Raw genomic sequence first — 14,302 nt, 5'->3', positions numbered from 1 at the left:
GCTTTGATTTTGCTACTTCAAGTTTAAGAAAGGAGAAATAGCGGATCTGACATTTGTTTGGCAGGAAATGGGTAAAAAAGTTGTGCTTGTTATGTAGTTTTCTTCTTATAAAGGAAGCAGCTGCTCTATTCACCAGCTGTAATTTGTGAATGGCCTTTAATGGCACTCCCAAAGAGGATATCCCAAGGAGAGTATGTGGTGGAAATTAAATGGGATGGGGGAAAGACACAGATCATTATTGTAGGTTGAATTGGAGGGAGTGGTCAGCTCAACTTTCAGAAAATAATAGTGTGTGTCATTGAAGTATTCAAAAGAGCATCATTGAGTAAATTATTATCTTAACACCAGAGTTACAGTATAGGGATCAGTATTATTTATGTATTCAGTATTGTGGTATCTAATATAGATTCTTGAACACTCATTTTGATATGGAATTCAGAAATCACAGAGAATTTGCCACAAGAATAACATTGTATTAAGATATCTACATTTTTTCTAGGAGCTAGAAAATTGAACATTTCCATTTGTGAATATTTCTCTTTAATATTTATTGGAATTATTCTCCAATCTTGTCAAGTTTCTTTGGATGAAGCATATCCACTGTAACACTCCTTTTTTCACTCCCATAGTTCTTTGGTTATTAGTTCAGAACCCATTGATCAGTCTAGGTTTGAATTATACTTTAATATTCTTGGCATCACCAAAGCATAATTAACATTGAAACTAATCCTTTTACTACCTTAATACTCCTTTTCTTCAAAGTTGGAACCACATAAGACACCAAGGAAAAGGAATTGTTCTATAAACTAAAGGAGGCTTTGTGACTCTCTCTGCAGTGTCTTTTTCTTTTCGGGAACTAAAGCACTAATTTTATCCTTAGAATAATACCTCATCACAATTCAAAACACAGTACTATGATATTCAATACATATGAATTCTTGCTTTAGGGGGGAAAGAGCACTTCTCTCTTCCTTGCACCTTGCTACAAATTTAAGAAGGGATTGCCATTATTAGAAGATGACTAATTTTGCATAATGAAACGAGTGCAAAATATCCACAGAGGCAAATTATTACTGCTGGAGTAGGGGAGACTTTTATAGATATTACTAGATTTATTTTAGCTAGATGAATATGGTATAATTTGTATATACATATTTTTAAAACCTTAAATCTAATGGGAAGAACTGCATGAAGATGACACAAGAATATTGTATTTTTTTTCCATTTCCAATATGTGAACAACACATAGGAATGATGGTGAGATGTTGCATTTTATACAGGAAAGATTACTGTGGTTTCCCAAGAAATTACTGTTCATAGATTGTGTGGAACAAAGTATACGTGTTTGCTGCTACTAATTGTCTATTGCTGTTTTTCTGTTAAAGTATCTGCTCTCATCGTATATGGTGATATTTTTAAACATTTGTTTTTTTTTTATAGGGTCCTGGAGCATCCAAGTAGAGAGAGGAAGCAGAATAGTAGTGCTGCGAAGTCTACTCTGGCCTGGACTCACATTCTACCATGTTCCTAATACTAAACAGCATGGTTATATCTATTTTGGCAACGGAGAGAAGAACACAGACTTACCCTTCATGTTGTGAAGATCACAAACACAAGAAAATTAAGGACGTTATGTCCTAACATTGCAATTATTTTGTACTTATAACATCTATATTTTTGATTCAATAAATCAGTGTGAAATCAGTCTACTTCCTTGTGATCCCTATTTTAAAAACATGTTCAGTTAGCACTCTTTTTGAGAGTAGAGTCGTTCCACACCCATTTGCACTATTCGGGTGACCCTGAGGGCACAGATAAACCTCCAAGTGGCCTCAATGACTCTTAAGAGTGTCAACGACCCGGTAACTACAAGGAATATAAATCCTTCCATCCTCCACCATTCAGTCAGAATTGAAGAAGCTTCCTGGATGAGAAGCGAAACGTCTTCAAGGAAAAACTAAGAAAGTCCAGTTGCTTTTTGAAAAAGCACTTTTGGGACAGCCATGACCTGGGTGACTGGGAATTTCCAGACATTTACAATAGGGCATGTACATGCAACAAATCAAACACATGAATATAGCATTGGGGATGGGAAAGCATACTGGGCAGGAGTATGTGCAAGACGAATCTGGGAGTCCTGCAGAATAGTTACAAAAAAAATCAAATGCAATCACAAAAACAGAGTCAAAACGGATGTCAGACCACAGAGAAGATATTGCATCCAATTTTTGATGTATATTTTAGGAATGACAAAGTAGAGTATGTCCATAGGACAGTAACCAGATAATAAAGGAACTGTAAGGAAGGGAAATCTTGATAGGATGAAAAACAATGACTTAAATTACAAGGAATCAAATTGTGGTTGTACAGGAAAACTTACTGTTATGCCACTCAGCAATAGATTACCTTAGGAGATAGTGAACATTTTCTGGAGATATTTAACCACTGGTGATTCTTGTAATGGGCAGGGATCTGGACTATATGATTTTTTTAAAAAGTACTCTTCCAAATTTTACATTATATGATTGTATTCTTTAGCAATTAGTTTAGGGTAGTATAGGATGCAAAGCGTACAGGCTATTGAAAAAAGGTCATGACACAAAATTCATCTCAAGAGTTTAATTGGAATATACACAAAAATAAGATATGCCTCCATAGAGGCGACGAATTGGTTGTTCAACTAGCCTTCCCAGGCTCCAGCAAAACAACATAATCAACTGCAATCAGTTTGTTTCTTCCAGAATCTACAACACATCTATGATGCACACAGGATGGTTTCTTCAGTGGTTAAAACGAAGGGGCTTTGATCCATAAGTAACATTATCTTTAAGTACTGGATGAGATATAGGCATAGGAACTTTGCACCATTTTCTCCCTTTTTTGTAAATGGGTCTCACAGAATCGATAGGATATCTGGTATGGTACCTGTAAAGAGAAGCAGAAAACCATGCCATGAATAAAACTGGCAATCACAAAACATGTTCGAGGTGCAATAAATACTTACAAATGACATTTTATTTTCATCAGCACAGAAATGGTAGCCAGGGCCCCATGTGCCTCTGTGAAATGATCTAAGCAACTTAATTGTGAGCTATATGTCTTCATTACAATAGGAGTAATTAATTAAAATGCTCCTGCCCCGTGCTGCTTTAGATTTGTATGAATCAGGCAAGAAATAAGAAACTCTGTTGTGTTTTAATTTCCTATTAGATATTGTTCTGAAATTCAGTCAATGGCCATTAACTTCTCATTCATTCTTTCCACCACTTCATTCTTTCAAAATAAAACCAGGCATGTACTGGTCCTTCAGCAAGGTCCAATTCTGACTGGCTACATCTGGGTATCAGGTTATTGCAATGCACGGGCCAATTTCAATCTTCTTATTTCTATTTCATCCTTTTCAAACAGTTATCAAGTTATCTGGTGAATCTTTGCTGTGTTCACAAGACAGGCCCAAGGCAGTTCTACTAAATTGAGAAGGATTTGAATTGCCAAAGGAATTAATGCCTATTTTGTTAAAAAAAAAACTAGGTTAAGTTTTCTTAATACAGCAGAGTAAGAATTGGCAGGACCGCTCTTTTTCTTATCATGTTCTGATAAGAAAATGTAGTGAAATTCTTTGTTAAAACGATTTTTATGCTCATTTTCTCTCTCTCTCTCTCAGTTTTCTTATGTTTTTGTGGGTATTTATATGTATGGTATTTAGGTTTCTTCGGGTATTTTCCCACGTCTTAATATTTGTGCTTTTATTTTAGCGACGTTTTGGCAGAATCTCATCTGAGAATGAGATTCTGAGGTCATTTTGCACATCAAGACTGCCTTCAAAACAGACAGAAAAATAGCAGCCATCCTAAGAAGTCCCAAAGATAAAACTGACCTGGAAAACCAAGGCATATATGAAGTCCCCTGTGCATCATGCCCTGCCACATACATTGGACAGACCAATAGAAGAATAAGTACCCGTCTAGATGAACACAAAAATGCAGTAAAAAAGCTGGAACATACTTCTTCACTATTCCAACACATGAAAGCCACAGGTCATAGCATCAACTTCAATGGCATCAAAACCCTAGCCACTATAGAAAATCCCAGCTACAGAATTATCAGAGAAGCCATAGAGATTGAAAAAAGATCTGAAAGCATTAATAGAAGAGATGACTCTACCAGACTGTCAATTATCTGGAAGCCTGCACTCTCAAACAAAAAAAATCTCCACACCACAAGCCAGACAAACACCTGGGCACAAATAGGCCTGTATGACCTCCCTACAATGCCTGGGCATGCTCCTGGTGAGGTGGCGGATGGTCTCCTGAGGGACCTACTCCCACACCTGGACTAAAGCATCCCCAACTCCTGGACAGTCTGTGGTGCAATGTGGCGTTGGTGGATGGAGCGAGACATGATGTCCCAGATGTGCTCAATTGGATTCAGGTCTGGGAAATGGGCGGGCCAGTCCATAGCATCAATGCCTTCATCTTGCAGGAACTGCTGACACACTCCAGCAACATGAGGTCTAGCATTGTCTTGCATTAGGAGGAACCCAGGGACAACCGCACCAGCATATGGTCTCACAAGGGGTCTGAGGATCTCATCTCATTACCTAATGGCAGTCAGGCTACCTCTGGCGAGCACATGGAGGGCTGTGCGGCCCCCTAAAGAAATGCCACCCCACACCATTACTGACCCACTGCCAAACTGGTCATGCTGGAGGATGTTGCAAGCAGCAGAACGTTCTCCACGGCATCTCCAGACCCTGTCACGTCTGTCACATGTGCTCAGTGTGAGCCTGCTTTCATCTGTGAAGAGCACAGGGCGCCAGTGGATAATTTGCCAATCTTGGTGTTCTCTGGCAAATGCCAAATGTCCTGCACGGTGTTGGGCTGTAAGCACAACCCCCACCTGTGGACGTCGGGCCCTCATACCACCCTCATGGAGTCTGCTTCTGACCGTTTGAGCAGCCACATGCACATATATGGCCCGCTGGAGGTCATTTTGCAGGGCTTTGGCAGTGCTCCTCCTATCCCTCCTTGCACAAAGGCAGACGTAGCGGTCCTGATCCTGGGTTGTTGCCCTCCTACGGCCTCCTTCACATCTCCTGATGCACTGGCCTGTCTCCTGGTAGCGCTTCCATGCTCTGGACACTACGCTGACAGACACAGCAAACCTTCTTGCCACAGCTCACATTGATGTGCCATCCTGGATGAGCTGCGCTACCTTTCACTAGAGTGAAAGCACTGCCAGCATTCAAAAGTGACCAAACCATCAGCCAGAAAGCATAGGAACCGAGAAGTGGTCTGTGGTCACCACCTGCAGAACCACTCCTTTATTGGGGGTGTCTTGCTAACTGCCTATGCTTTCCACCTGTTGTCTATTCCATTTGCACAACAGCGTGTGAAATTGATTGTCAATCAGTGTTGCTACCTAAGTGGACACTTTGATTTCATAGAAGTGTGATTGACTTGGAGTTACATTGTGTTGCTTAAGTGTTCCCTTTATTTTTTTGAGCAGTGTATGTGTATGTATGTGTGTGTGTGTGTGTGTGTGTGTGTGTATGTACGTATGTATGTATGATGTATCATGTGTGCCCCGCCGCCCGCCCGCCCGTCCATGTATATATATATATATATATATATATATATATATATATATATATATATATATATATATATATATATATATATATATTATATATATATATATATATATATATATATATATATATATATATATATATATATATTTATATATATATATATATATTTTCTTATTTTATCTTAAGTTTTGCGGGTACTTACATGTATGGTATGCAGCTTTGCTCGGGTATTTTACCACGTCATTGTAGTTGTGCTTTTAAAGTTTATATATATAAACTGATAATGAAGCCTGATGATGGCAGATGAGATTCTGCCGAAACGTTGCTACAACTTTAAAAGCACAACTACAATGACGTGGGAAAATACCCGAACAAAGCTGAATACCACACATGTAAGTACCCACACAAGAAACAACACACACACACACACACCGCAGGTCTTGGCGTGTTCAGGTCTTTTCCTGTGTAAGGTTGAGTTCTCAATCTTACATGGGAAAAGATCCGAACATGCCAAGACCTGCATACCTGTACTTGTGAAAATCTACACACACACATATGAAAAAGAAAAATTATAATAGAAACTGAATAAATAAGAGAAAAGAAAAACAGAATGAATTAAGTTGCTTGCTAAATAGGATTCAAACACATTTTTCCTACGAGAACTGCTAACACAAACCAAGGAGCTAAGGTAAGTGGATTGGTTGTATCTACTACTTCTGAAGGCAAGATTAACCAGAAATATGTCCATTTAGAATCATCAGAGCATTTTGCTCTCAAGGGCTTTTTTACCCCTACAGAATATTTAGTTGAGTTTAACAACTGCAATTGATAAATACAATAGTGCAGACAAGGAAGTGATCAATAAAGTTGCACATACGCCTCTCCGGGGAGGAATAATATGCATACATGAAACGTTAAGTGCTTTTGATGGAGCTGTGTAAAACTGATTTGCGTCTGCCCATTTAGGATGTGCAAAATGGTAATAAAATCCCAGTAGCCTCAAGCAGTTGGAAACATATAAAAATGTTCCCATTGCTCTAACACTTTTCAAAGTGAAAGATTCCAAAGAAGGTTTTGATCTCTGGTGCTGTCAAGTAAATAATAGCTTAAGTTTTGAGCACATTGCAATAACTACAAGGTTCAGAAATGTAAAGAATAGACATCAAGGAATTGAAGTAATAATAGTTTTCATGTTGAAAATATTACTAAGTTTGATTTTTTTATTAGCATAATATATTGAGCACGAATGAACTCATGTTTCATTCTAGATATAAAAAAAGAAAGCTGTTGAGAATCATTTGGAAAAAATAGTTGGAGTTCATAATAGTTAATGGCTCAGTAGAGTTCATTAGGGAGACAGCCTGGAACAGCAGTTAAGGCAGGGGTGTCAAACTGGATTTCTTTGAGGGCCTTGTAGTTCTTGTCTGCAGGCCAGCTGGGGGTGGGTTGGGTGCAGGATGGATGCCTCCTGCACCCGGAAGGGCAAAACGGGGTGCAGGGGGTCCCCCCGCGTCTTGTTTTTGCCCTCCATGGCCTCCTACAGCACTCTGCCAGCAAAAAACGGGCTGCACAGCCCATTTTTGGACTGTTTTTTGGCCGTTTTCCAGCTTGTTTGGGCCCGTTTTTTAGTCGTTTTGGGCCCATTCTCCAGGCCATTTTGGGTCTGTTTTTCAGCCAGCAGAGTGCTGCAGGAGGCCATGGAGGGTAAAGGGCAGGGCCCCCTCACGCAGCCCATTTTAGCCGCCAGAGGCACCATGGGTCGGTCTCTTGATATTTCCGGCCCAGCCCCGCAGGCTGGATTTAAGTATCCCGTGTGCAGAATCCGAACGCGGGACTTGAGTTTGACACCGCTGAGTTTAGCTATCAGGCTAGGTACCAGAAGACTCTTGAGTTCTAGTCCTGTCTTAGGCCCAAAATCAATGGGTGACCTTGGGCCAGTCAATCCTCTCAGCCCTAAAAAGAAAACAAATCACTTCTGAAATCTTACCAAGAAAATTGCAGGGACTCGTCCAAACAGTCACCAGAAACTAACCCAAAGATATCCCTCCAACAAAATATTTTATCACACAGGATAAACCAAAGCCTAAAATTTCTTTATAAGTTAAACATCATAGAGAAACTACAAGAAGAGTAGAAAAAAAGACTTCACTGAAATACATCATAATCTGCCAAACTAATTTTATAGATATTTAATATGGCAGTGTGAAGTATGGAATATATGTCAATTCCAGGAGGCCTTTCTAAATCGTATTGTGTAGACTGTAGTTATAACTTTGGTTTGTCTGTCCCTGCTTTACTAAGATTAGAACTGAACTCCCCCTCTTCCTTCCAAACCTGATTTACTGTCATGCAGAAAGTGAGTTGAACCAAGCCTGCTTATGAAAATGGGCAAAATTTCAGAACAGCAGTGAAGTCTGGACTAAAATTGGAAGAGCAGATAAGAATGGAGATGAACATCTTGGATGCTACCTTAGGCTTAATAAAGCAAAAAGCAATAGATAAAAAGTAAAGTATTAAAGCATATAAATTAAGTCCAGATCTCTTCCTTACAGTCTTATTAATTTATACCGGCTGTTGATGTCTTAAAAACCTGTATGAGGAATAATTCACTTAGTATTGTTTAGATTCCAATGTAATATTCAATAGCCATATTATGGCCTTTGTAGTAAAAATAAGACATATTAAATCTTTCATTATTTTCAGGTGAAGTATCCTCTACATAAGCTTTCCTTATTATATTTTCATATAAAACCATGAATTTGTAATATATGGCATCAGGTTAACTTCCCTATTACAGCATATGCACACGTTACAATATTATTTCTATGATGTCATTTACCAGGTGCTGATCTTCTCCATATAGTCTAGACATAATTTTATTGCAGCCTTGGGAAACAGATGTTGGAGATGATAATGAGATATAATAAAATCTAAAAATTATACAACTGGGATAACAACAGATAAATTTACATTACTTTTGAAGAAAAACTAGATAGATACTGTAGATAGATAGATAATAGATAGACAGACTGACCGACCTTTATTGTCATTTTTTTACCATGGGCACACTGGCACACATTAAAAATGAAATTCTGTTGCCGGCTGTCAAAAGTGTATACATATATAACACACATATACACATTGTATACATACACATACACAATTACCACACAATAACACCCCCCCCACACACACACAAACAAACAAGTAAAACTAATCCTGGAATAGTGCAATGATAGCACAGAAAAACTCCTGTACAATAAATATGGGACACTGGCAGAGAGAAATAGGGATGGCTGGAAAAACAATAGGCAGGAGAATTCTGTACTTGGGATGAATGCTGTGCTGCTTTGATGCACAACCCTTTTCTCTTTGTATATCCTATAATGTTCAAATGAAATCCAGTGTTTTCTTGGACTGGATTAGGCTTTTAATGAGCATTTATGTTATGATTTTATGAAGGACAGTATTTTATTTATTCATTACATTTATATGCCACCATTTTACTGTCAAGCAACTCTGGCTGGCTTACAAATAACATAAAAAACAAAAGGTACAAAACATTAAATATTAAAATGAATCTAAGTTAAGTTTTTAAAAAAAACCAGAATCCTATGGGTAGAGGTGGGATTTTCTTCGTAACACCTCTAATATGGAACACCCCCTCCCCCCATTGGGGCCCAAGGCCAATTGGCAGAACCAGATAATAGAAATATTTTACATTGGGGATGTGCTCCTCTCAGTCTTCCAAGGGTTGCAGGAGATGATTAGGCATTTTTCTTTTGGTGATAACTTAATTAATGAAAATAGGGGCAGGAGGTTCATGGGAGGCAAACTAATCCTGTTTCCACCCTAAACACATTTTGGGGCTGTTTTTTCATGCTATTTTGTGCAGCAATTAAGGGTAACAGATTTACCTACCATTCCTCATTTAATGGCCACTTGTCCAGCAACTGATCAAAGTTATGACAGCCCTGAATGAACAGTAGTTATGATGGGTTCCTATTGTGGCTGTTGCAGCCCCTCTGTGGTCACATGATTGCAATATGAAGGTTGCAAATGGCAATCACGTAACCATGCGACACTGCAGGGATGCTGCAACTGCATGGGATTTACTTAACGGGGGGCAAATTGGGATTGCTAGAACTTCTGTTGTAAGTCAGTGTTGCTATATGATGTGCCTTACAACTGTGACTGAGTTCCTATTCCTAATTCCTATTGTTAATTCCAATTGTTAATTAGTAATTATTGGGGGTGCAACAGCTTAGCGGTTTAAAGATGCTGAGCTTGTAAATTAGAAAGCTGACAATCTGGGATTGAGACCCGAGCTCCTGTTATTTGCTCCCAGCTCCTGCCCACCTAGGAGTTCGAAATCATGCAAATGCAAGTAGATAAATAGGTACCACTGCAAGACCACGGAAATGTCTTTGGACAACGCTGTCTCCCTCGGCTAAGAAGCAGAGATGAGTACCACCCCCTAGACATGACCACGACTGGATGGGGAAACCTTTTCCTTATGTTTAATTAATCATTACCAATAGTAATTGATAAGTGAAGACTATCTGAATTGAGTTCCTCCAAATCTTGGAAAGCAGTCCCCAATGGCCCCACCCCTTCCCCACATGGCAATTTCAGGCCCTTGGGTGATAGTTGATATATTTAATCTTTTTCAAATATTACCCTTCTCCCACAAAATCCAGAAAAGATATTAAACATATGAAAATCCCAGCTAAAATCTGAAATATGGCCAATTTACGGTCAATCTTCAACAGTGTGGTTTTTAGATTCTGGAGTCAAGGGGTGTTGAGACTAGGTTTTATGCAGTCATCATCTCATCTGTTACCAGTGGAGAGAGCCAGAACTCTACACCTTCATCAGGGCAGGGCACTGAGCCAAGATATTCAAAGGATTACTTGTCTCTTTGCTCATGGGAATAATGAGAAGAATTTCTAGGGGAAATGAGCACAGAGAACGGCCTTCAGGTTAAGGCAAAGATTTAATTATTACACGTAAAGCAAAATTTCCCATGAAGTCACGTACTCTGTATGCTTGACCTGTCCTTCAATTCGGGGAAAGTTTCAGAACAAAATTCTTGTTTTCATCCAATTCAGGGGAGGGCAATGTTCAACACTTTGAAAGCTTGTGGTGAGAGAAAATAGCCAGTATGGCACTGGGTTTGTGTTCAGCTATTACTGGTGAGAACTGGATTAAAATCTTTACTTGGCCATGAGTCTGTCCGGGTGACCCTGTCTAGTTGCCAATTCTCTATCCTTCCTAAATGGGAAAAGGACTATGTCCAGCCATCTTGCAGAAAACCTGGGAAATCAAAATTGGTACTGTAGTAACAACAATAACAATCATATTCTGTAATATTTTTAGCCCACTGTATCCAGCAACCATTACTAGTATTTCAGTTTGGCATTGCTTTTCTCACTTAACAAAGAAATGGAAGAAGAAATATATACTGGGAATAATTTATTCCTCATCCACAATATGCATAATTAAAGTAAAATGCATCTTGCCATTATTTTTAATTGAGAGGCCATGAAATGTTAGTGCTCTGATTCACAAGTTTTACCATGTCAAGAACCTAGGCACTTTCCCTCCAATTACCTTAAAGGTATATTGTGCATGTGGGAGCAGAGAGCATAAAGACAGATACTTAAACAAAATCATAACAAATTTCCAAACACGGGTCCTGTGCCTTGAAGAACATTGATTCTTCTGAAGCTGCTCTGAATATAGGAAATGGCAGTTTGAAGTGTTACAAGTTAACTCCGAAGAGTTACGTAAAAAAAATGTTTAAAAAGCATCCACTTTCTCTGCATTGCTGGCTGTTCTAGAAATCAATGTGGGAGGCACAGGTGGGGGGTAGGCACATAGCCAAATCCACAACCTTCTTGTCCTGGATGAGATATGGCAATCGTCCAAAAATGAAACATTTTCTCGCTGCAGTCAACAGAGACAAAATCCCAATGAGTTGGAGAAATGTTCTTAAAAATGCCTCAGCAAAGACAACTCTGCCCTACTAGTTCCTATTACTGTTACAAAAACTTTGCCTTTCATTAATGCTCTGTCACTTTCAAATACAATTCCTTGTTTTTTGTTTGAAAATTTTATTTGGGTTTTCACAAAAACAAAATACAAATAAAAAAAACACATCTTTTTTGAAAATAGCATGGTCCCAGGTTATCACTTCTTCATACAGACACCAAACTCAATTTCATGCTCACTTTTATATTCTATTCCATATCTTGTTACTGTTTTATATTTTCTACATAGTTTTCCCCCTCTTTTAATTTTCTCAACTTTATTTTAATTATCTCATCTCAACTCAAATCATTATATTTATACTTTTGTCTGTCCTCTTTCAATTTCATATTATCTTTTCTTATTAAACAAATTTTTCCCTGTAGTTACCAATTGGAGTATGACACCTATATATCTTTTAATTTTATCCATTCAACTCTTATTTAAGCTTCAATGTATACCTTTAAGATTATAGCATTCAATATAATACATAACTTCCAGTCGAATTCTGCTTGGTACATTCTTAAAATACACACTATATTCTTAAAAAGAAAAAATTACATATATAGAATACCTTGAATTACGCCGTCTTCGGTCTGACTTAAGCATGGTATATAAAATCATACATTGCAATGTCCTACCTGTCAGTGAATACTTCAGCTTCAACCATAACAACACAAGAGCACACAATAGATACAAACTCAAAGTAAACCGCACCAAACTTGATTGCAGGAAATACGACTTCAGCAATAGAGTGGTCAATGTCTGGAATACTCTACCTGACTCTGTAGTTTCTTCCCAAACCCCAAAAACTTTAACCTTAGACTGTCTACTATTGACCTCACCCCTTTCCTAAGAGGTCTGTAGGGGCATGCATAAGCGCACCAACGTGCCTACCGTCCCTGTCCTATTGTTTCTCTTATTCTTTTATTTTTCATATATGTACCCATTTCATGTATTCACAACTATGTATACTCTTATACTTATTATCTTGTAAACAATTGGCAAATCAAATAAATAAATAAATAAATAAATAAATAAAGCACACATTCCATTCCAATTCAATTCTATCAGCTATTACTGGTGAGAACTGGATTAAAATATTCATTAAAATCTTAACATCTTTAACATTTCTTTTCAATTAAATATCATACTTCCTTGGGAACACTTATAAACTTTCCATAGTTAATTCTCTTTTTTCCATATTTCTCACTTATATTTTTATAAATCATTACGAATAATTAAAAATGTTCCCATTTAATTCTCTCAATCATTTTAATTCATTTATTTATTACCAAACATTCAACTACCTTACAGTAAATATTTTATCCATCATTTTAATCATATTTTCTAAAATTATTTCTGTTTGTAATATAACAATGCTATCTTATGTACCTTTGCAGAATCCCTTTTGCAATTAAATTTTCACCCATTATCTCTAAACAAGCTTATGGTTACAATCCTTATATCTTTTCCCTGTTTCTCCATTTCTTGTTTCTGTCTTTTACAGCTTCTTTTCTTTGCCTTCTCCCCCCTCTTCTTCTCCCTCCCCTTTTTACCCCCTCGTCTCTCTACTTCTAACTCTCTCATCTGTAATCCCCTTTTCTGTTGCTTTCTAATATTATACTTATCTTTCAAATTATTATTCTTCTGTTTGGTTGTCTTTTCTAGTCTTAAACCTTTCACTCTCTTTCCCCCCTTTTCTTTCCCCCTCACTTAAAAATATTTGATCATTAAAGATGGCTTCTTCTTTGTCCCAATCTTCTTGTTCTGCAAGTGTTTCTTGTTGTTTTCTCATAATTTCAGATCTCAATTTCTAAGAATTGAAATAGAAGCCAAAAAAACCTCTCCCTTCTTGTGCATTTTCTTTCCATTTTTAAAGTTCCATTTTCAGTTCTTCTAAGAGTGATACCATTTTAAAAACTTTTAAACAACCACTCGGTTAATTTAATCATCCAGATGCAAAAACCAAAAATCACCAAGTAATCCAAATAATCCAAGGCTGTTTCTTCTTGCTTCTTTTTTCCACTTTCTCTTCCTGGGGTTCTATTATTTTGTTACCAAGTTTCAATTAAAATGTATCTTTGAGGAATCTTGTTAAAATTTCACTGTCAGTTCCTTTTAGTTACAGTTCCATTCCTTAGTTCCTGGCAGTCCCCTCCATTTTTCCAGATCCTGCCCTTTTACTCTTTTTTTTCCTCCTTTCCTACTTTTTAAAAGCTTTTAAATATCCAGAAATCTTTATTCTCCCTTTGACTTTTATTTTCAGCTTAGATGCCTATTAATGTCAAAGTGGATTTTTTTCAATTTCTTGCTTAAGTCTCTTAGCTGTCAGTATAAGGAAGGGAAGAAAAAAAAAACCTAATCCTTTCCCTTCTCTCTCTCCTTCGCAGCTTCAAAATCTTCTTTGGGAACAATGTTGTTAAATTTAAATTCCAGGGTACCTTATTTGTTGCTTTTGCTGTTTGACCCGGTCAACCAAAACTTTCTCTTCTTATCTTCCTCCTGCACATTCTTTTCCGGTCGAGTTCTTCTTTGTGGTGGCCATTTCTGACCACCGCTACAACTGCCTTTGGGAAAGGGAGTAATGGCCAGCTGGGGAGGAGCTCTCCTCAACCCTGCAGGCAGTCTCCCCCTTCTTCACCACCTCTATGGGGTGGCTTAGCCCTGAAACCAGCC

At 37.8% G+C, this 14,302-nt stretch overlaps 2 protein-coding genes across 5 annotated transcripts in view; one reads left to right on the top strand and one right to left on the bottom strand.

Moving 5' to 3' along the window:
- Window positions 1-1,704, top strand: part of RSPH9 (radial spoke head component 9) — a 31,913-nt gene extending 30,209 nt beyond the window's left edge. The window contains exon 5 of the mRNA XM_026681089.2: window positions 1,441-1,704. Within this exon, the coding sequence (XP_026536874.1) occupies window positions 1,441-1,601 (161 nt within the window). The 3' untranslated portion in view covers window positions 1,602-1,704. The remainder of the gene's footprint in view (window positions 1-1,440) is intronic.
- Window positions 1,705-2,604: 900 nt separating this feature from the next.
- MRPS18A (mitochondrial ribosomal protein S18A) overlaps window positions 2,605-14,302 on the bottom strand; it is a 28,444-nt gene continuing 16,746 nt past the window's right edge. For all 4 annotated transcript variants that reach the window (XM_087965936.1, XM_026681101.2, XM_087965932.1 and 1 more), the window contains one exon: window positions 2,605-2,925. In XM_087965936.1, coding sequence (XP_087822062.1) covers window positions 2,781-2,925 — 145 coding nt within the window. In that variant the 3' untranslated portion in view covers window positions 2,605-2,780. The remainder of the gene's footprint in view (window positions 2,926-14,302) is intronic.

The sequence above is a fragment of the Notechis scutatus genome, chromosome 1 (assembly GCF_049901735.1).
Source record: "Notechis scutatus isolate UNSWTSFEM ecotype Mainland chromosome 1, rNotScu1.2, whole genome shotgun sequence".
NCBI lineage: Eukaryota > Metazoa > Chordata > Lepidosauria > Squamata > Elapidae > Notechis > Notechis scutatus.
Note: the sequence above shows the minus strand (reverse complement) of the source record. Positions and strands in the feature narration are given on the sequence as shown.